General features: G+C 39.1%; 3 protein-coding genes across 3 annotated transcripts; 2 read left to right on the forward strand and 1 right to left on the reverse strand.

Moving 5' to 3' along the window:
* Window positions 1-125: 125 nt before the first annotated feature.
* LOC306960497 (uncharacterized protein) lies at window positions 126-5146 on the forward strand (the record flags this gene model as incomplete). The annotated part of the gene is made up of 6 exons (XM_079552927.1): window positions 126-312; window positions 703-1231; window positions 1318-1443; window positions 2711-4261; window positions 4962-5036; window positions 5129-5146. The coding sequence occupies exons 2-6, from the start codon at window positions 749-751 to the stop codon at window positions 5144-5146; spliced, it is 2253 nt and encodes a 750-aa protein (XP_079409053.1). The 5' UTR covers window positions 126-312; window positions 703-748.
* A 1581-nt stretch (window positions 5147-6727) lies between these two features.
* Window positions 6728-11430, reverse strand: LOC306960921 (group XIIB secretory phospholipase A2-like protein). The gene is made up of 4 exons (XM_079553528.1): window positions 11138-11430; window positions 9838-9926; window positions 8752-8917; window positions 6728-6965 (listed from the first exon to the last, which is right to left on the reverse strand). Exons 1-4 carry the CDS (start codon window positions 11409-11411, stop codon window positions 6847-6849), a joined length of 648 nt encoding a protein of 215 aa, XP_079409654.1. The 5' UTR covers window positions 11412-11430; the 3' UTR covers window positions 6728-6846.
* Window positions 11431-13783: 2353 nt separating this feature from the next.
* Window positions 13784-22379, forward strand: LOC306960778 (uncharacterized protein). The gene is made up of 10 exons (XM_079553313.1): window positions 13784-13892; window positions 13963-14038; window positions 15318-15599; window positions 15885-15986; window positions 17105-17219; window positions 17472-17578; window positions 17666-17781; window positions 18222-20308; window positions 20387-20471; window positions 22149-22379. Exons 1-10 carry the CDS (start codon window positions 13831-13833, stop codon window positions 22153-22155), a joined length of 3039 nt encoding a protein of 1012 aa, XP_079409439.1. The 5' UTR covers window positions 13784-13830; the 3' UTR covers window positions 22156-22379.
* The last annotated feature ends 884 nt before the right edge of the window (window positions 22380-23263 follow it).

A 23263-nucleotide genomic window follows, 5' to 3' on the forward strand; every position in this document is an offset into this window, starting at 1 on the left:
TTATATTCAGAGGGTTGGCCATTTGAACCCCAGTCCAGAGGTGCGGTTGTGTCCTTGGGTTCTTTTTTCCTAAGCATTTTTCTTGTTTCTGTTCCGTCCACCAGGCGGAGCTGTTTCCATGAGACCCTAATCCTGCTTCCATCAGCTAAATGTATCTAGCCGACCGCATATTTCTATTGCCATGTCTTTATATACGCTGTGTTTAGAAGTTTTACCATCTGTGCACCACTCTGGTAAAGAAAAGCAATTCTTAAAATGACCATTTTCCTCGTAATGTTTCAGAAAAGAGAAGCATTTGACGATCTTCATAAGGTAAACAGTCCAGCTAGCTAGCTGTCATGCTAACAACGTCTCGTTTTCACTTTATCTTCCTTATGCAAATATGAACTGAGTCTTCTATTCTCTAGTGATGGATGGTCGTATTTATTTTGATGCATTTGGAGTTTTTAGACTAGAACCATGAATGTTGTGCTAACAGGAAGCTAGTTCTGACTCTTCATTAACTACAGCAGGGCTCAGATGTTCCACTTAAAGTCACCTGGATGTTTATTATCAGAGGTTGATGCAGAAGGTCTGGTTTGCATTGAGCCACTTTATGTGACAATCTGAGCGTCAGTGAATAATGTTGACAGATGTAAACCACCGTCATTTAAAGGTCCTAATCTATGCATTTTTTTCTTTTGTTTTTTTTCTGTTTTGCAGCACATCGTTTGATTTGAAGACGTGAACTAAGATTTTAGAGAAAACAATGAACCATTTTTGGGGGCAAAACCTCCCTCCTAATGCTGTTCATGCGAGCACAGACAGGACAAATGGCAGATGGGCTCGTTACCCCATGTACCCAAGTCCAGCACCTAATAATAGCTACGATGGTCAGCATAAGCAACAACATAGCAGTGACAGTACTCTGTCAAATTCTGTGTGGAATATACCTGGCAGCTCCTCTCATAACTGGCACAGTTCAGAAACGGTGACTGAAGAAGACCCCGATGGATTACCATATGAGCCAGATGAAGAGGACCCTGAGTTGACAAGGAAACGCAAGGAGCTCCAAGTGATACAGGAGCAGATCATGCTGAAAAGAGCTTCTCTTGCTCTTAAAACAGTCGACATTAAGACTTCCAGGCCTGGTTTATGCACTGATGGATCCAAATCAATCGGATCCACTGAAACACTCCGAGAAAGAGTAAAACATATTCTCCGGCTGCGGGATCGTGTGTTAAGAACAAATGTGAGCTTTTACTCATATGGACTTTCACTCATATGGATTTTTGGACCTCATGTGCAATTAAAGTAACACTGTTTTCTCCCATCCAGGGTCCAGTGTCTGCATCCAGAAGACGCTCTTTCCATGTTCAGCACGATCACCCTCTGAGGCGGAGAATTGCGACAGCTTTACAACAGAGATTTGTCAGTCCCCCTGTGGAGCCACAAGAATGCGAGGTTTGTGCCTTCTTTACTATAAAATGTTTAACTTAAAGTGATAGTCTATAAGTCTAAATGTATTACAAATTTGATAAAATGTGAAAAAATTGACCACCTGGTCTTGCATTTTGATGTAAAGTAAGTAGTAATATATACTTTTCCCGTCGTGAACTGGCCTGTGTCAGGTCCAATACATTTTGTTCAGTGATGTCATCGCTTTACTTCCAGGTCTTACAGAGCTTTAGCCCTATTCACTATAATGGGATTTTACTGATTTTAACCTGCTGTAGAGTCGACTACAAGGCCCTTTTTTAACACCTGATCACAAAGAAATATCACGTTTACTCTGGATTTTCTTTAGCAATGCTTTTCTGACATTAACTATCAAATATTTTTTCTATATACAATGAAGGCTTGTTTTAAATATAAAAAGATCTTCATTTTACCTGGAGAAATGGTGAGATATATTATTCTAATTAGGTGTAAAACAGTTTGAAGCCTTTTATCTGAGATTCAGATAAAGTGTTTTTTGCTGTGTTTGTCGATGGAACTGTCAACAGTTTGGAACCAGAAGTACATTTTTGTTGTGTGTGATGTCACACTTAACAGACATATAAGCAGAGGAGGGGCTTGATCATTTACTTTTGAAAATTCTGTTCCTGCTCTCCTTATTTTGCAAACTAAGAAGGACTTTCTGGTTAAAAAGGGTTGGAATTTGATTGTTTACTTTAAAATTTCACTCTATCTCTTCTCATTTTGCAAACTTCCAGAATGTCACTTTAAAGTGATGAAGCACCAGGGAGTTATTTCATTGCAAGTAAAAAACATTAACATTTTATTGAAACTGATTTGAGTATTTATTTCAGCAGTCTGTAATACCCTTGTACTATTGGGTAATAAATATTGAGATTTTGTCTCTGAAATATCATTTCTTAGCTCTTAGAGAGAGACCTGCTCGAGAGTGTTTCTCCTCAAAATAGTAATAATTTTAATAACATTAATATCGAGCTACGCCTTTTTAATTCAGTCATTTGGAATATCAATGGTATTTTTAAAACATAATGATCACTACCAGAACGCCAATTCTTTTCAGCATCTATTTGATTTAGCTACAGTTTTTTGTTGTCTAAGTTTGTAGTGACACCAGCAGTGGGAATGACTGGCTGGGTTAACATTTTCAAGGCTATTTTATTTTGAGTTCTTCCTTATACTGTGTGCTTTCCCATGTCTGTCTTGACTTTCCTCTGGATGTTTTAACCTACTTTTTCCCCCTTGTGTTTAACAGCAAATACCATTTCTGAGCAGTCCATCTCCTCGCCCTAAAGACCCCTCACCAGAGAAGGAGGAGGTCAACAAGGGCGAGCAGGGCTTCATGCGCTTCCTCAATATCCTCAACAAAGGGGTGGACATCGATAAGCTCACGGAAATAGTCAATGACGACACAGGCGGGTTGCCACATACCAGTCAGAACGCCGTTGAAAGAACATCCAAATCTCCTCCCATAGAAAGGAAAAGGTTGAACGAGGAGCAACAACGCCCCAGTACAGACGAACAGCAAAAACACCTTCAGAACATATTGGAGTCTCTGGGGTTAAGTTTAGGCAGCGACGAGATCAACCGCCTCGGTGACCGCACGCAGGAGCGGCTCTACGGGAAAAAGCAGAGCGCAGAGGAAGAAAAATCTCAGACTGAGCAGCAGCAGAAGGGAGTAGAGGAGAAATACTCACCTGCGCATTATACAAGATCCTCCTCCAGCTGTGAGTCTGGTTCGTCAAGTCGGTCTCCATCCAGAACGCCCAGTCCATTTCGGAGGCGAAGAAGTCCCAGTCCCGCACGCAGTCGACGGAGAAGCTCATGGTCTCCACGCAGAAGTCGGCACTCGCCCTACAGGGGGAGAAAATCGCGTTCACCGCATAGCCCGCACCCAAGAGACCGCCCGGACTCTCATCTGAGATCCATTTCTCCCATGCAACCTTACCCGTACCAGCCCTCACAGTATTTCAGTCCACATTTTCCGCCCCAAATGTATCCCAATGCCTACTGTTACTCCCAGTACACTGCCTACTATAACTACTGGGCGTACAACCAAGCTTCTGTCGCGGGACCCGTTGACTCTAGTAACCTTAAGTACCCGCAAAATACCCCCCCTCTGCTCAGCGCCTTGCAAGCTCCACACAAAAGCCAAGAAAAGAAACAAAAAAAATTGAATGAGAAGAAGGACATGACTCGCTGTCTCGTTGCAATAAATCAAGTGAGCATGAGTGAGACACGTAAAACCATGCCCACACATGAAAGAGCACAAATGAATAAGAGAAATAAAGCACAGCAAAAACAGCTGTGTAGGAGATTGAGAGCATCCGAAAAAGTGGAACAGGATAAGGTGAAGGACTGGAGTACCCAACTGAGTGCCGTTATAGCTGCTATTAGAAAGGAAAAGGACCCAACGGGGGGTGAAACGACTGGGGCAAGTGCGGAACAGGGCACCAGTGGAACGCAACAAAACCCAACGGACGCCACAGGACCGAAGAAGAAGAAGAGGAAGAGAAGAAAGAAACTCTATTTTATTGAGAGGAATGAAGAAATGGAGAAGCTGCTCGACAACCGACCGGGGCCAGTGACCAGAGCGCTAGGCCTGAAGAATCCAGAAAAGTTATCGGCGTACGAACAAAAACTGGTGGAAATCAAAGATGTAGAAGCCCCTTTACAAGACTTCTGGGAAGATATTCCGTTAAATGTGCCGGTGAAATTGCCAGACGCAGAAGAAGCAGCGGGAGTAGCTGAAGAGAAGAAGCCAGAGCTGACAGAGGAGGAGGTCAAAGCCAACCTGAAGAAAGTGGTATGTGATTCATGACTGCTTCCCTTGGATATGTTGTGGTGGCACTGGTGAACCTTTTTAATAACCTAAAATCCTCATGAAATCTTTATGAACCTTATTAGAAGCATTTATATAGTGGTGTCTGGTTATGAGCGATCGTAACCTTGTGTAATCTGCTACTGTGACACATGCTGATAAACCCATCTCCTGGAAAAATCGAGATGTTATGAACGTTTTAGAGTAAAATTGGGAATGTGTCTTTGCAACAACTAACAATTTAAAGTATACTGAACCATTTCGACACAGTATACTCCAATAAATACAAACAAAGGTGTAAGCAAATTAGTTCTGTCATCAAATTGTGTCAAAACAAGATCATATTCTGAATAAATTAGGCTAAAAATGTAAATCAATGAGGAAAATCCAGGCCTCTACTAAACTTTCAGATGGGAAACCTCAGGGGTTTTGCAATACAATATTCTTTAGGTAGTCGTAGGTAGAAAGATCTGAAGAATATAGTCCTACCTGTCTTGTACTGTACTGTATAGTCACACTTTACTAGACAATGTACACCACAATGACAGTTTATCGTGCAGTTTGGAACCTTTGCAGCATGGACTTGTCTTTGACGACGTACGGACTGTTTAGGACTGATGGCTCTTCTTAACCTTTAATTTGTTGAATTCGTGTTTAAATCATGCTCATCTTTTCTGTTTCGTAGCTTCAAGCCTTTAACAGCCGGATGAAGAATAATGTCACACAGCCAGCTGGACGTTTGATGCCACAAAATATAAAAGTAAGTAAAATCTGATTCTTTGCATAAGCCACGGAAATGCAATAAATATAATATATATAATAAACCTTTTTATTTTTACTCTTTGTTCACAGGCAGAGGATGAAATTTGAGCTTTTTGTTGAAGTCTCCTTAGCTCAGTTTTTTTATACGTCTCGTGCAATAATGCCATGATACCCTCCGATCAACCACCCTCTGTTTGTATAAAGTCTGGTTTTCTTGTTAGAAAAGAGTTAATACTATATTTTTAATGTAAACAATGGAAGTTATTAAACTAATGAACTCCATTTAGGCTTGGAGTCTTTCTTGACAACTTGAGCAGTATATAATAATAGTAATAATAATAATAATAATAATAATAATAATGCAACGTTTTTATACAGCGCTTTTCTGGACACTCAAAGACGCTTTACATGGCATTATTCATTCACTCCATACTTGGTGGTGGTAAGCTACTATTGTAGTCACAGCTGCCCTGGAGTAGATTGGCGGAAGCGAGGCCAGTCTGCGCCATCGCCCCCTCCGACCACCACCAACCACTCACTCATATATGCATGTTTTTATTTGGTAAATAACATAAAATCCTTTGATATAACATAATATACAATGACAGTGATTCTCAACTGGAGCGTCAGGACCCAAAAGTGGAACCATGTTCAGAGAGAGCCTTTCTTTTTCAATATTTTTTTCTGAAAAAGGATAGAAGCACTTCCCAAGTCTTTTAAATGACTGTTATTGAGTTGTTTTGATGTCAGCGTATCGAATGCTTCTTTAACCTCTTAACCCCCGCCAAAACTGAGCAGATTTTCTCCAGTTTGGCTTTGCCACAAAATAGTGGCAAAAAATAGACAAAATCATGAATTAAAATGCAACAAAAGAGCGACAAAAACATGCGAAAATAAATAAAAGCCACAATAGAGCAACAGAAAAGTGTCAAAAACGCAACAAAATAGACACAAAAGTTACAGATAAGTGACAAAAAAGCCCCAAATACTGACAAATAACACGAGGAAAAAGATGTGTTTAGATTAGTAAAGCTTAACTGGAGAAAATGCACTTGGTTGAAACGGGTTAAGAGGTTAAAAATAGAGAAAATTGCATTATTTTGCATCATATCTAAAAAAAATAAACTTGTTATCCAAGAGAGATGGTGGGTCCTGAAGCCAGTCATTTGAGAAACACTGCACCACGATATGTTCAATATAGTATCTAAAATGAATGTATTACATGAAAAGTAATGTAGATTTCTTTCATATTTTCTTTGTAATTAAATTAAGCTTATATTATTCAATGGGAAAAGGGGAAAAGGGAAAAGGGTTTGTATAGTTACTTCTCAGGGTCAGCTGCAGTTTTAGTCTCCTTTCATTTTAGATAATTTCTTTAATGAGAAGTGAATTTAAGTTGGGTTTTGTCCTGGTTTAGATCACAGTTCATTTATTCCACATGTTTAGGTCTATTTTAGCACATTTTTAGACCTGCCTTAGTCCTGATTTGGTCCGGATGTTTTCCTCATGATGGTTTGAGCACCAAATGTTTTATGATGGGGCACTTTACCACTGGTCTACACTTATACCAGCTAAGCAACATGTTCCTTTCCTTCATATTGCATTTCCTTCCAAAACCGTGATAATATGCCACATTTATTATTATTAAGTCATAAACAAACACTAAACACACAGCAGTTAATACTTCTTATATTAAATCCAAAAAGCGAATTCAGAGACACTAGACTTTTATTGTCAGCAAAACCATAACAAAACTAAGAAATAAATTACTCAAGTAGAAGTAGTTGCAGTTAGTTCAAAGGAGTTCATCACAGTTCATCCCTCTCCTCCCCGGGACAGTAGCACGCTGCCCTCTGGCTGTTCATGTAGGGCCTGCAGCCGAGAGTCCACACCGTGTTGAACAAAGTGTCTGCCACAGTTTCACACGCTGCAGAAAAGACATAACACAGTCAACTATGAGGTAAGTATTTGTTTGTTTGGAGTAGATCACTTGTATTAAATGAATAGGCCATCGTTTTTTCCATACTGAGATATGTTCTTACCTGAGCTTAGACGAGTTGATGTGTACCTGTCTGGTGTTTGTGTGTGCGCTCAGTCACGCAAAACAACCAAAGACCCCAATGTATTCATATACCTCCAAACGGGGGTGAAGTTGGAAGCGACTAAGCTCTTCCACGAGCACGCACAAAGACCAGACAGGTACGTATGAACTCGTCTAAGCTCAGGTAAGAACATATCTCAGTATGGGAAAACGGTGGCCTGTTCCTTTAATAGTAAATTAACTTTACGGTGCCCTCACAAAAGTTGGCGATGTAAATTGACCACATAGCAGTATTACAGCATTAAGGAAAACTGCACATATTAAATCTACCAACATCAATGAGAATCAATGAGAAAAAGCCAAGTTGAAACACATTTTTGATGTCTTTTCATTGGGGTGCATACAGTAAGAGAAAACATTATATTTGAAATTTGTCTTGAATGTTACGATATTATAGCAATATATGAATTCAATTTAAACAAAGCCCATTACTATCAAGATTAAAGATGAGCGCATCAGTGGATCCAGAGTGGTAAAAAATGTTGAAAACATGGACTGAGAGGGAAAATCTGAAGACCGAGCCAGGTCGAAACACTTTGGCGCCCCCTGCTTAATAAAGGACTTTTATCCTACCTCTCAGAAAAACTATTCAGTTTTTTGTTTGTTTTTTGTCAATTGTGTGTGTCACACAGCTAAAATGACTAAAACTGAACTTTGCATATTCTTTAGTTATGTCTTAAAGCAGTACTAAGTAACTCTTCCCCCCAGAGGCCATAAGCGCAACTGCAGGTGTAGTAGCAAGTTACGATTTTTTAACTTAATTGTCTTGGAGAGCAAATACTACGCTGACGCTGAAAGGCGAAGGGAGAGAGGGTTACTGTGCATCCAATTACACAATGGAAATATTTTTTTTCACTCAAACTTGGCTGTAAATACTGTTTAAAGTGACGTTAGCCCGCAGTTAGCTTTGCCCATTAGCATGTTAGCTTCTTCTTCGTGATTTCATTAGTGTGTATTGGTGGCTCCGGTCCGGTGGCAGTCAAGTTGCAAACATGGTTTTCTGGCCAGAGACACCAGGGGGAGATGAAAGACCCTCCAATCATCCCATAAACACTTGTATTACCCCCACAGGGACTACGAAAAGGATTTATTAAGGTAAACACGTTACTTAGTACTGCTTTAATAATAACAATAAGGGATTTTGCAATGTTTTCTGATTTCTTGTGATATGGATGTTGAATCACATAACATTATATGAATATTGAAATACTAATGTATGATAATTTGGCGATAACTTCTGCAGCACTTGCAATGGACAGTATAGGTTTAAAATAGCGTATTAGGGCAAAGCCTGAGCTTAAATATAATCTGTTATATTATCCATACACTATTTACAGCCTAGTGATTGGTCGATTGATCGTAATAATTAGCGTTTGTTGCAGCCCTAATGTTCAGTGTATATGTGTTGTGTTGTATTTAGTTGTGTATGTTGTGTGCACTTCTGTAGTTGTCTTCATTGTTGCACTGCCTTGATGTTAATATTTGTTTTAAATTGTTAAGACCCCAGGAAGAATAGCTGCTTAATTGAGTAGCTAATGAGGATCTATATACATAAACATAAACATAAATACTGCGTTTGGGAGATTAAAACATATCTGTGTTGAAGACTGACCTTCCACTTTGGACACGAACCCGAGGCTCTTCTTGAGGTCGGAGCAGATGCTGTGGAGGCACCAGCGGAACTTGGAGTCACAGCGATACTTGTTGGAGCCGCAGGTGTCGTAGCACATGTCCAGCTGGTTACAACACTTGGTCATGGCCGGGATCCCCACGTCCATCTGTGGGACAACACGACTGAGGTGACACTCAGACAGAGACTGAGGGGGTCATGGGGTACACTAGGGGTCATTCATCAAGTCAGATGATAGATACCTTATTAATTTACCATTTGAAAGTATGTGTATTACAGTATTAGGGCCCCAAATCCAATATGTAGCCTAAAAGAGTATATGTTATGTGCAAATGGCTGTTGATTCACTTTTAGCGCTTGGTGAATCTGTTACTTCCAAGGAGAATTAGAATGATCTATGTAAAGGCACTAAACCTGATTTTTTTTGTATGGAATTTGCTTCTTCCTCCTTTCCTCTTTCATTGTTATAAGAAATGAAAAATCCGGGACAGAGCCTGTAACTAAGGCGGGTCACTGCCAATGCCTAGCGGGTACTTTTTGTCAAGAAAAATAATCTCCCATGTACATTTATGGTGGAAATTTTATTGAGTAAAGAAGTAAGAGATTGATTTGAAGCCAATTTGCCTCATAGTGTGAAAATAGGTGGAGTTCACGATTTAGATTGTGATGAGAAATGCGTTTTTTGTAAGAACCTGTGATATTATTTTTATGTCTGAAAGCCCTTTCTATCGGACAACATCACAGGCATGTTTTCGCATATTGTCACCACTTTTTGACGTTTTTCAGAGAAAATAATTGGACATTAGTTCATATGTGGTGACAGAGGAGATAATGAACTTTGTGACAGTTTTTGTTTCATGTGGATTCCTCCAGTAATGACTGAGATATGAGCCAAAAAACATAGACATAAAAACCGTTACCATAGTTACCTCAATTTTTAACTCTTTAGAAAGTTGTGATGTCACGTGAACGCTAACTATTGAGAGTTCAGCAGTGACTCCCCTCAAATGTCTCAATGATCTTGGCTAATTATCACTTTTTGCTGTTGTTTGTTGGTTTGTAACTTACCCCATCAGGGATCGGAAGACCAAAAAAGTAGGAAGAGCATCCATCGGGCTCAGGCATTTGAAAGTCAGTTCGAGGGATCGGATCTTTACCTAAAAAAAAACAAACATTGTAACGTCACCACCACAATATGCTTGATTCTCCTCACACAGCACAGGCCCACCAACGCAGCATTATTTGATAGTGATCGGACGCACAAACCTGCCACATTAGTCTTATGGCTGAAAGTCCTTTCTACTGAGACATCACCCTCATATTTTTGAATATTTTATCCACTTTTACCACTAAGACTTTAGAATGTTGTGATATGAACACAACCCATTATAAGACCTCAAACACCCCAAGACAAGATATGAATATGACAGAACTTTATGTTAATTCAATAGCTTGACCTTCATAATGCTTTTTGGGAGAGGCGGGTATACAATAAAACATTGTCTAATTCTTTGGGAATATACCCTTTGAATAATATTTCAAGTTCAAGGCTATTATATTCAAGACATTCAAATCTTCATCTTGGTTGTTGAAGCAATACCATGATAATATTATATGACCCCAATAGTAATAGTGGGACATTTTATGCATTCTTAACACACACAGTGCAATTTCCATGTAAGTCAAAAGTATGTATTATTTCAAAAACTCTCATAGTCTTTCAAATTAGTAGCTAATCATGACACAATTCTGACGGGATATCTCCTCAATCAGCCTGAGGGCACAGTCCACGTCCAGGCCCTCTCTCCCACATGATAACATTAGTTCAAATGAGTGTAGTGATGTCCCGTATCAGCCCAACCCAGAGGTTTTAGATAAACAATCAAATATTTACATTCAGTGCTCTTAAAAATGACCTCATTTTGATCTGTTTTTGCGGCTATTTTGAGGTTGTGAGAGGACCGTTTATCCAGGTCAGGCTGGGTAAGTCCAAAGTTTGGTGGCAGAGTGACCACCTTTCCGTCTTTTAGCTTGTTGAACCGCTTTTTAGCCGTTTGTCCCACCCATTTATACGACGTCCTGCTGTTTTATTTGCACCCTGTGAAATGTATGTAGTAATATTAATGTCACTTGTTACTTGCTGCTTTGGAATATGGTCTTTATTTCTCACTATAACTATACATTAATGCAGATTTACTTTATCATTTATATTCAAGGTGGTCACCCTAGTTCGCATTTAGATATAAAATTTAATGTGCAGTATTTTGTCATAAGCAGATCCAAATACAAGCAATGTGTTCATAGCAAAAAATCTAGTTTGGCTACAATTTTATTTACTGAACATTTAATGAACAAACAGGCTTCTTACCATGGCGACAGCGGTACTGGCAGACACCATCTTTACCTCCCATAAACTCCAGCATCGAGTCAAAGTATCCACTCACGGCCTCGAAACTCCCCCTGATCGAATGTACTCCCCAATCTTCATTTTCAGCTTCTGAGCCTGCACCAGCCTCTGCCGTCTGTCCCGAGGCCTGCTCCGTGGCCTGGCCCTCAGCCTCCTGTCCCAGTGTGGAGGGGGCACAGAGGAGACCCCACAACAGCAGGAGAGGAGCCCACCGCACCATTCTGCAGCAGATCATGTGGAGCAACGCAGGGGGAATAAACACAAGCGTCAAAGAAGGCAATGCTGAAACTGGCTGAGGGCCGAACTTTGAGCCAGACGCAGGGATGGGCGAACATGTGGCGGAGCGAAGTCCAGGCTGTATCACTACAACACATTTCAACTGGGATCATCAATGCTGATTAACCTCTGAACCCCTGCCTTAACTGAGCACATGATCTCCTGTTCAGCTTTGCCCAAATCTAAAAGGTTACAGCCACACAGGCCACACAGGCCAAAGTAAAGCCTCATTTGAAAGCTACGAAACTGATCTCAACTTATTCTTTCCCTCCCATTGTTGTCATGTTGCTGTCACTTTTTGACTTTCTTTTTTATCATCACTCGTCTGTCACATTTTCATCGCTTTTTTGTTACTTTTTTGTCACTTTTTCATAGCTTTTTTCACTTTTTTCTTACTCTTTTGCCACTTTTTTGTCACTTTTTTTTATTGCTTTTTGTCGCTTTTTTCCCTCACTCTTTTGCCGCTTTTTGTTGCATTTTCACCACATTTTTCATCGTATTTTTGTCATGTTTTCTTGCTTTTTGGACACTTTTTTTGTCACTTTTTCATTGCTTTTTGTCATTTTTTTCTCACTCTTTTGCCACTTTTTTGTCACTTTTTCGTTCCTTTTTTGTCACTTTATTATTGCTTTTTGTCACTTTTTCCGTCACTCTTTTGCCGCTTTTTGTTGCATTTTCACCACTTTTTGATTTTTTGTTGTTGTATTTTTGTCATGTTTTGTTGCTTTTTTGACACATTTTTGTTATCTCATTGCTTTTTTGTGTTGTGTTTTCGTCACAGTCTTTGCCAAACTAGAGAAAATGTGGTGGTTCAGGTGGGGGTTAAGAGGTTAATAAAAGGCAAATAAGGAGATCCCAAAAAACAACTTTCAAAGTGTGTGATGACTGTAGTGTTGTGGACGTTTAGGATAATTTTATGGAAACATTTTATCCATGCATACAAACCTTTTCGAGCTACAATGTTATTTATTTTATTTTGTTGGCCGAGTATAGGGGCAAAGGAAGTGTGTTGTATGTAAAGGTAGAGATCTTGGACAGATACGGCATGTACCCTTGTCTCTGTATTTGTTCTTGAACACTGTTTGTATAGTTCTGTTTATATGGCTCGAAATAAATGGTTCAATTCAATTCAATACATTTACTTCTTTGTGTTGGATATATCTGGACTGAGTTTCCTAAAGTGGGGGTTGGGAGTCTGGGACCCCGGGGATCGCAAGGTGGAAAATGTCACCTTAAGAATAAAATAACATTTACATTGTAGGCCTAGTCAATACAATATCTTTTTTTAAACAACAAATGTTATAAAAAATTCTAGCTCGTCTTCATTTGCAATTAGCTCCCACTTGAACTGAGCACAATTTCTCCAGGTGGGCTGACCTTACCCAGATCAAAAAAGCTTCTTGACTGGAGAGCTATAGACTAGTGTAAAGTTTCATTTGAAAGACCAACAAAACTGTAAATCTAAATGGATCTTTTTTCCTTGTGTTGCTGCTGTGTGGCCTCCTTTTATAAATGTTTAAATTTTTCTTTTTTTTTTACTTTTGCCATTGCTTGTTTATATCACTTTTTTGCTGCTCTTTTGTGGCTTTTTGTTGCATTTCTCCCACTTTTTTGTTCACTTTTTTGTTGCTCTTTTGTTGCTTTTTTTTAATTGCATTTTATCACATTTTTACAAAATTTTCCATCACTTGTCATTTTTTGTGGCTTTTTGTCACGTTTTTGATGTATTTTGTTTGTTTATTTGCCTGTTTAACCTTGTTTTTGTCTCGTGTGTCGCTATTTTTATACTTTTTTCAAGGTTTTAGATTTAGGTAATGACAAACTGGAGAGAATGTGCTCAGGTTATAAGATATTTACCATCAGGTGAAAGCTTTAACTTTATAGGCTATTCATTATAACACCTTTAAGGAACGGTTTAGGTATTTTTTATGATTATTCACATGACGTTTTTTGTGGGTCGCAGCATGAAAAGTTTGGGAGCCCCTTTCAAAACACTTCTTATTAGGTTTTGGTTAAGATTAAGGTGCCTTTAGAGCAGAACTGTAGTGTGTTTGTCCCACTTCACTTCATTGCCATTACTCTTTTCTGCCTCTAGATGTCGCCATTGTTCGTCTTGCGATGCCAGGCTCCGCCCTATTCTTCCTTATTTGGATTTATTTGGTGACGTATTTGGCAAACACGGAAGTTAACGCAACTTTAACGCTGCTGCTGCACTGCACATGTAAATATACCTCATGTGTGCGACTTTATACTTGTTTTAATTTGACAGAAGCCCTTTTAACCCTGATTGTAGCACGTCTTTTTTTAATACTTAATTTTACCGTTACCTGGAGTCGTAATGCTTTCATTTTCGCGTTGCTTAGATACATGAAACAGTGATGTCCTTTTCTAATCTTTTCGCCAAACTATCGGATCTTGAAAAAGAAGAGCCCAAGCAAACGTAAGTGCATTATTATTTCTTCACTGTGGAAAGAAGATCTGTAATAATCATTGCTTCATTATTTCTGTAGAAATAACGTGAATCTCGGACAGGGCATATCACGAAAGAGAAAACCCCAGAAGCAGCAACCAGGCTCCGATTTGAAGGTCAGTATTTAGTAACTATATTTCTGTAGTATTTTATATTGTTGAACTGGATAGCCATTTATTTTCACAGGCTTTTATTATTGAATTGTAGGACTGACAATGCTTGTATCTCTCTTGATCCTTTGGGAGAGAAAGTAGGGTACAGAGTTAGGGAAATTCTGCAGTTACCATGGAGATCCGCCATCTTTGCAGCTGTTAGCATACATTTCCATTGACTAACATTAGTTAAAAACAGTATTAAAAAAGTTGAGAAAAAAAGCTGTGGAACAACTCCGTTAGCGGCTGAGTTACTGCTGGTAAATACATCTAACTCACTGTTGTGTCCAAGTGTTTTAATATCCAGTATTTTGACTTTTAACATCTCCATTACTTTACAATTGCTGCTAATCCCATAATGCTTAGCGATATGACCTCACATTCCCGAACTCTATTTTGAAACCTAACTAGTTATTTTTTGTTGTTGTTTGAGACTTCTTATTCTCAATCGCAATATGAATGAATGGTCATAAAGTCCAATAAATTGAGCCAGCTGGATTATCAATTCATATGAATTCAGACACAATTAGGACATTGCAAGGACTACAACTATTTAGGAATGACAGATTTATTTGCTTATATTACTGCATGCTTAAAGCTGGGGTACCTGATTTTTCCAGCTCAAACTTTGAAATGTTTCGTTATGGCCCAAACTCATTTTCTTGCTGTCACATCCCTCCTGTGTATCCAAATTGTTCAAGCATGTTATTCATATGCATGTTTGACACCCGTGTAGAGCTTTGAGTGGTGGCAAAGTGAAGCAGGGGGACCACCCCCAAAATAAAATGCACTAATTTCGATTCTACTTATGTCTACTATCGCTGAATAAACGTTTAGGTGAAGACAATGCAACAAGGTCTGTTTTTTTGCTATGTTTACAACATACTCTGAGGTGACAAAAATATATCTTCTCAACAAAAACGACAACAAAAAGTCATGTACCCCAGCTTTAAAACCTGCTATTACTGAATTTTGTTCTTCATTGTTCTTCATTGGTTTTGCAGCTCATAGTCCAGTCTCCTCTCAAATGTTAATGCTCCTGGACGTGATTAAAATGAGCTGTTGCTGAATCTTATTTTTAAATTGTAGACTGAAAATCTAAACATAATTTCAATACTCACTATTTTTCCAACATCATGCTGCCGTACTTCTCATTATTAGACAAAAAAGATGAAAACCTACATGGCCATTTTTTTTTATGACTGCAAACATACCCATTGCCTAACCATTGTCTTTCACACAGAGGCAGTGTCTCCGATCCTCTGCAGCACGTTCTATTGTTGTGTCTCCAGAGGAAGAGCCCACAACTTCTGGCACCCATCGACGTCCCAGGTCCAGTGTCTCCAGTGCTCAGGCTTCGAAACACGATAATAGGACTTTCAGGAGCAATGACCACAATAAAGGAAACGCAAATTATGCGTACAACCAGAAAAAGACATACAAAGGAGGGAAAAGGCAAGAAAATGCCCAAAGATATAGGAATTCTTACAATACCAGGAGAGAAAGAGATGCTTACTTTACACAGGTGAGTTATTGTTATGACATTTATTGCTTATACAATTCAAGACCTAATGCTTGTTTGAAAAGTAAATAAAAAACACATTTACTTACTTTTAAAACAAATTATCTGATTACAGACCAATTAAAGGATAGGAATTATAAGGATTAATGGTTTTGTTATTTATCAACATGTTCTATTAGATACTTCCACTTTGTAGTAGCAGGAGACTATTATTTATTACAGTCACACAAAATCATGTTGGATGTAAAAGTTTACCACAAGTCTTGACTGTGCTTTGTTTCTCGTCAGCCCCAAAAACGATTCATGACACAAGAGTTCAAGGACCAACATGTTGTGGAAGTGGACGGGCGTCTGCTTTGTAAATATCATCTTATGGGACGATGCACAAAGGTAAAGCACATCTGTTAGCTATTACATAGCCTCAAAGGGATATTTCAGGTTTTTTGACAGAGGGCCTCATTTCCTAGTTATCCAGAGTATTGTTGATTTCTGGAGGTATATATATTTTTAATTCATGCAGTCTTTATATTTGAAGAGGTTAGTGGTGTTAGGCTAGCGCATGTCTATGGTATGTCTATGGTAGCTGCATTAAAAACCTCTTCAAAATCATGGGGTCGTCCTCCAAACGTTACCATATCTGATTTGTAGAAAGCTCCTTTGTGAATTACACGTGTAGTAATGCCGGCCACAGGTAAACAAACTACTGTAGATCCGGTAACCTCGCAGATCACTCCGCCGCTGCATAGCTTACAACCAGGAAGCAGATGCTGCTCAAATATATGTTCTTTTAAATGTAAAATGGTTATATTTCAAAACATTTTCATTCAACACAGACATTTATATCGGTAGTCTGGTGTTATAAGTGATTTGCCTCAGGTGCACTGTGCTTGGGTCAGACTGTTTTTAATGCAGGCTACTAGTTACCATAGACATGCGCTAGCCTAGCACTAGCCTAGCACCACTAAAGTCTTCAAATATAAGGACTGCATGAATTAAAAAAAATAAGCTATGCATTACAAGAGAACAGGAAGAAATGTCTCTTAATCCTCGAGTAGACGTTGATGTAGATTATCGTGGTAGGAGCAGGTAGGAGCAGTGAGCAAGAGGACATGAAAAAGACGAATCCCAGACTGTTGGAGAGCTACAGTGTTGAGCAGGGCATCACAGAGAGTTTGGGAGAGGAAGGGACTTAGACTTGTATGGCGTTGTTGTGGTAGGTAGTCTACCACAACAACATGCTTGTGGCATGTTGCAAAATGATTCTAGTGTCAGAGTCATTCAAAACTTTGTACTCAGTGAAAAGCTCATGGGATAAATCACAAAAGGTTTTCTCAGAATTGCGCAGCAGCAGCAGTAGCTCCTCCCGACGCAAACAAACGCACGACTCATCACTGAAGTGACTTAAGTGTTGTTCAAGCAACTAACAAAAAGCGAATGTGAGGCTTTTGGTGTGTATGCATAATTACTCAACCAATGCTTTTCAATAATGCTTTTATTCTTCCAACTAGGGTGAAGAGTGCCAACTGGAACATGCTACGGGACACAATGATCTGCTTAAAGAACCCTGTAAATTTTACATCCAAGCAAGCTGCTACAAAGGAGCAGACTGCCCTTACATGCATAATATCCTTTGAACAAAACTATGTAACAGATACAGTACTTACTAGTACTGCTACTGCTTCACATGCTCTATTTTGTTGGATTACTTATAGCTTTGATCACAGGACAAATTAATAAAAATATAAACGAAATGAAATGAATAAATCCGTAGAGTGTTTTTCTTGTGCTGATGATGGGAGAGTCGGACCACTGTGCAAAGTCTCATCTCAAACTATTCATTCTATTATACTGCTGCCACCTTAACTTGAGTTCCACAGTCTATTCCTTGCAAGTTCTTCCACATCAAAAGCAGATGTAATTTGAATGACTGCAGGTTTTCCCACGACCCACTGACCAGCATGACTCAGAAGGTCCTGGATGCTGTGAGTAACACTTTGATAAATTATTTGTCTGTTGCGTCACAAGTGTTATGGTATTGGCACAATTGACATCGTGTTTTCTCTTTACAGCTTATACAACGGGAAACTGAACTTGCTCAACTTAACAGGAAAGCTGAAGAGCCTGTCAGTCAGACTGTAAATGAAGAACAAAATAAAAATGATGACATTGCCATACCATATGTCAGGTAAGGAAACTGCATTTTTTCTCCTCTTATATAAATGTAAAGGTGCATACAGACCTAAATAAAAACTAGATGCAAGTTGGTATATTTTATACTCACTATTGCCACCTCAGGTCGTACGCGTAACTGCAGGTCCTATTTTAACCTCGTGCATGACGGCACTTTTTGAGTGACAGTGCAGGATTTTAGAGGCAGTTGTGGTGAATAGGTCTGAGCGTATTCTAAACATTAGGACATTAGGACTTTTTGTTGCTGTTGAGTAAATCTATTTTTGCCCCTACAGAGTATGAACACAGCAAAACACCCCTTTGTTGAGCGATAAAAAATAGAATGGAATCTAAATTATTATTATTGTTTATTTTGGGGGTAGTCTTTTGTTATATTAAATGTAAATGATAACCGCAGTGTTTAGTGCAGCTCTAATTTCTCTCATTTTCTTTCAGGCCTACCTTTTATCAAAGTTCAGAAACTGTTGTTGAAGATGAAGCCTTACCACCTAATGAAACACAGTCTGATGAAAACGAGGAGGACAGTGCACAGCAAGAGAACAACATCGAGTGTGAAGATTCTTTACCCTCTGCCTCTTTGGACCAACCAGCCCCTGTCTGCTACTCTGTGGAGGCCGTACTGGGACCTCAGCTGTTCAAACCCGTCCTGTACACAGCTACACAAAGTCTGAAATCTGCACATTTTCCACCAAAAACAACAACGAGAGTGAATCCGGTGAACGCGCCTTACTCTGTTGCCAACGTCCTGCGGTCTCAATCTGGGGCATTCACAAGTCCTCTATACACACCGCTTCTTGTCACAGCTAAATCTGGGCATTATGAAAAGGAGTGTCACAATAAAGCTCCTAGTGGCACTAAAAGGAACCGTGACGCCAACGAAACAAAAGAGGGCACGGCCATTTCACAGAATCTGACGCTTGTGCCCGACCAGAGCACGGCAGACTGTAACAGAGAACATCTTTCACCCACAGATAGTTCTACACCTCAAAAGTGTCAAATACCGAAAGAGCTTCAGGTGGACAAACTCGATGATTGTGGTCAAACTTTAAAACGGTCTGAAGATACGAGTTTGTCCTCTCTTAATAATGAGAAATCTGCATGCAATTCTTCACCTACAATTCAGGCCACAGCTGCCCAGCAAAGAGAAACCACTGACCAGTCAAGTCACACTGCTCAAAATGTTGGGGAAAAGAGGGAAGATTGTCGGCTTGGTTCCAACCTACCTCCAGCTCGTGACAAAACGACATCAAGGTTTAGTCATCTTTTTGCAAATCTTAATTCAGGCTCGGACTGGACATCAAGTGCTGGCTCTAGTGACAAACAACTTATGCCTAATGCTAAAAAAGTGATGAAATCAGACTTTTATAACCAAAAGGTTCATCAAACAACAAAGCCAAGTCAATGTGGCAAAACTGCAGCGAAAAACACAAATACTGGTAGTTGTAAAGATCAGGAAGCTGAATCGTGGGCAGAAAGTACTGAAACTTCACGTCATAATTGTCACAAGCCTGTCTCCTTTTCCGCCAATACAAAATGTCAGCACAAAAAAGAAGATACCGAAAGTGCCATGACTCCTGGCAAATCATTTCAGAGTCTTTTTACCAGCCTTACTGCGGATGTAGATCAGACACTGACAGTTGCTGATGCATACAGTGACAAACCAGCTGCGTCAGGTGCAAGAAAGCTTGAAAATTCCAAACGTGATAGTCAAAAGGCTCTTAAGGCGACTATGCCAAGTCAATTTATGGAGAATACACTTGAAATGACGAATGGTTGTGGTAGTAGTAATGAAGGGGATGTTAGATTCGCAACAGCAAGCTCTGAAACTTCAGATAACAACAGACAAAAGTCAATCTCCTCTTATGCAACACCAAACTCGAAGAGGAAAAGCAAAAAGGATTGCATTCAAAGTGCAGAGACACCTCCCAAGTCATTTCAGAGTCTTTTTGCAAGTCTTCCTCCTCAGTTGGAAGGGGCATCGAGCGTCTGTGGAAACTTTAGTGGCAAACCAACTGTGTCAAATGCCCAAAATATCGAAAAGTCTATATGGACTGAATGTGGTTTTAAGCAAGCTGCAGAGACAAGACAGTTTCCCAGAAGTCGAACAGAAAGAGCTGATAAGGATAAGGGAGTTAGATTTGCAGCAGCAAGTTGTTGGGAAACGTCAAATAACCTTCATCAAACATCTGTCTCCTCTTCTTCAAGACCCAATTTGAAAAACAGACAAGAAACTAACATTGAAAAGGTAAAGACTCCGGTGAAGTCATTTCAGAGCCTTTTTGCTGCCCCTCTTGACAAAGCCACTGCAAAAAATGACTCAAAGATTGGGTTGACAGAACCTCTGCTGTCTACGGATTATACACTGTCACAAAGAAGTCAAAGGATCAGCTCTCAAAAGACTGTAGATAACATAACTGAAGAAGGTAAACATGAGCGTACAAAGGAAACTGCTACTACCCCTTCATCAAATGTATCTGATAAAACATCAGCAAGTCGGAGTCCTCTGCATCAGTCCCACACAGGTAAGATTTTTGATTAGATAACCATACATTTCTAAAAGACTAGAATGCTTGAATGTTTTGATACTGTCGCCTGTACAGGTCCTGTCAAATCAGTTTTTCAGACATTGTTTCAACAGCTGAGGCCGTACGAGGAGCATGAAGAACATCAAGACTCTGCTCAAAGGTTTGTTAAGGGCATTTCTGCCATTTTGGAAGTGAGAGCTGTTGTTTTGGAAAAATGTAAAATATTGCTATTATCGTTACTTTGAATTGTAAGGATGCTGCTCCTGACACATAACAAATGCTTTCCCTCACAAAGACGGGATAAAAACGCAATGGTGATGGTTACAAAAAGTCCAAAAAGTAAATGTGAGCAAATGCTTTAAAGCGGTACCAAGTAACTCATGCCCCGAGAGGTCATAAGCGCCACTGCAGGTGTTGTAGCCTGTTGCTGTTTTTTTACTCCGTGAGAGTAAATACTGCATTGGCAGAAAAGACAAAGGGAAACACGTTGTTCATCCAATTACACAATGGAGATAATTTTTTTCACTCAAACTTGCCCGTAATTACTGTTTCAGTGGCGCTAGCCCACAGTTGGCTTTGCCTGTTAGCCTGTGAGCTTCTTCTTCGTGATTCCATTAATGTGTATTGGTGGCTCCGACCCGGAGGCAGCAAAGTTGCAATTGTGGTTTTCTGGCCAGAGACACCAGGGGGAGATGAAAGACCCCCTAATCATCCCGTTAACACTTGTAGTATTCTATGAAAAGGATTTATTAAGGTCAAAAAGTTACTTTGTACTGATTTTAAATTTGAGTGTTTCATGTCGGCCAAGTATTGATGATTAATTTAATTATTTAAAAAAAAAATGAAATGCGATTAATTGTGAATAATTGAATTTCACAAGTGTGATAAAAAATAATAATAATAATAATAACTGATTGACCGCACTAGTTTTACTTTAAATGGCATTGTCACAGTAGATCGTTAATAGAAATTTTACAGCAATACTACTTATAAAAAGGATCAAATTAGTAGTAGTAAAATTAGTAGTACAATTAATGAACAGAATAGAAAATAAGCCGAATAAGTACTTATGCATATGTGAAATGTGGTAATGGATGTAAGTATAAAAACATGAAATAATAATAACATAAATTTACAATGTGTACACAATATAGAACTAAAATTAATTAAGTTTGTTCTGCCATGAATTTGGATTTACACAAGATACTGTTTTGCATCAGTGCTCATGATGAACGTGTTTAAAAGTGCAAAATTATTCTCAGTGCTGCTCTGACAAAGAGAGAATAGTTTTAACAACTCTGTGCAAACCGTGAAATGTGGTCATCGTCATATTTTTAGGAGGATCAGTTTGTGGTTTGATGCAGTCAGCAGCATTAGATCTCAATTGTGGGGAGAACAAAAACTTAAGATTAGATCCGGTCATTCTTTTCACAGTTCAGGTTTCACACCTGCCTGGGAAAATGTGAGAGCACTCCAAAATACTACTTTGTGAACTACGACAAATATCACATTGATTTCCGAACGTGAGCGACATTGTTCAGGCGTCTTTGACGTGAGGTTCCTGCTCTGCTGAACGTCTCGACTCTTCACCCCTTTCACACTAAACTGCCCTGTCCTGTATCTGACAGACAACACGAGTCTTTAAATTTAATCATACTTTTAAGCTAGCAAGTCTAAAATGCAGGGTGATTAGGTTTGTAAAAACAAAAGAAGGGAAATGTATGTGTGTATTTGAAACCTTCCCTTGATTTGCTAATGTAGTTGAGTCAAATTATGATTCTGATTACATTTCAACGTTTGCTTGGTCATTTTCTGATTGTTTTCTGTATCTCTACAGGAAGTAAAACAGACAACAAGGACAAAGAGGAACAGACCGCAATACTGCTGTTCAGCTGAAATGAAACCTTTTCTTTAAACATGTACATTAATTTTGTAACAATAAATAAAATAAATTACATTTTGTTTTAAATATAAATGTATTATCTTCATAACAATTAATTTGATTCTGTTACACACATTGAAATGTACATGTATTGGCCAACACTAACTGAATTTCTAATATGTTGCACCACGGCAGCATGAGTCCGCCTTGTGACTCGCATCAAGTCCAGAGTCGATTAATCTCTTAAATCAGTTACTGGTGAACGCCGGTAGTGTTCACTTTGTTGCTTTTAGTATCTTAAAGGTGCATTATGCAACTTTTTATGTGAAAAAAAAGTTGATATTTGTGCGTATTTGACCTTGTAGTGACCCAGCGGCTGTATGAGTGGTCAACATGGCGCCTTTACTTTCCATCACAGTGGTCTCTAGGACGCTCCAGGATCAAGTGTTTTTGTAGGTTTTCTGGTGACGGTCCGACAGCAGTGAAAACCTTCCAAACAACTGATCCTGGAGCGTTGTAGAGACCAGTGTGATGGAAAGTAAAGGCGCCATGCTGACACATTCCACTTCTGGGTCACTACAAGGTCAAATGAGCACAAATGTCAACTTTTTATTCCGCATAAAAAAGTTGCATAATGCATCTTTAATCTAGCCAGTATTCACTATATAAAACGGGTCATTCTGCCAAATCGGTGCCTTTTCAGCATTAAAACAGCCCCCCCAATTAAAAAAAAAAATGTTTTAATGGATTTTTCCTATTAAATAAGTTAGAACAGGAATGACGTGACAAATTTGAACCCCCCTCTCCAAACAGTTCATAGAGTAAAATATGGAAGAGAGGGCGAGTCACTGATTGGTTTAGATTGTGGGAAAGTCTCTTCTGAATGAAACAACTTCTTGATTGTGATGTCATTGGACTGAACCTTTAATATGTGGAGAGTTTTTGTAGTTTGGTAACAGGAATGACAAAAACTTAGGGACACACATAAAATATATTTCATAGAAATTAGATTTTTTTGAATACATAAAAACAGTAAAATAATGAGATCTCTTAGTGGACAATGGAAATAA

Source organism: Gobius niger, assembly GCF_951799975.1.
Source record: "Gobius niger genome assembly, chromosome: 3".
NCBI classification, from domain to species: Eukaryota; Metazoa; Chordata; class Actinopteri; order Gobiiformes; family Gobiidae; genus Gobius; species Gobius niger.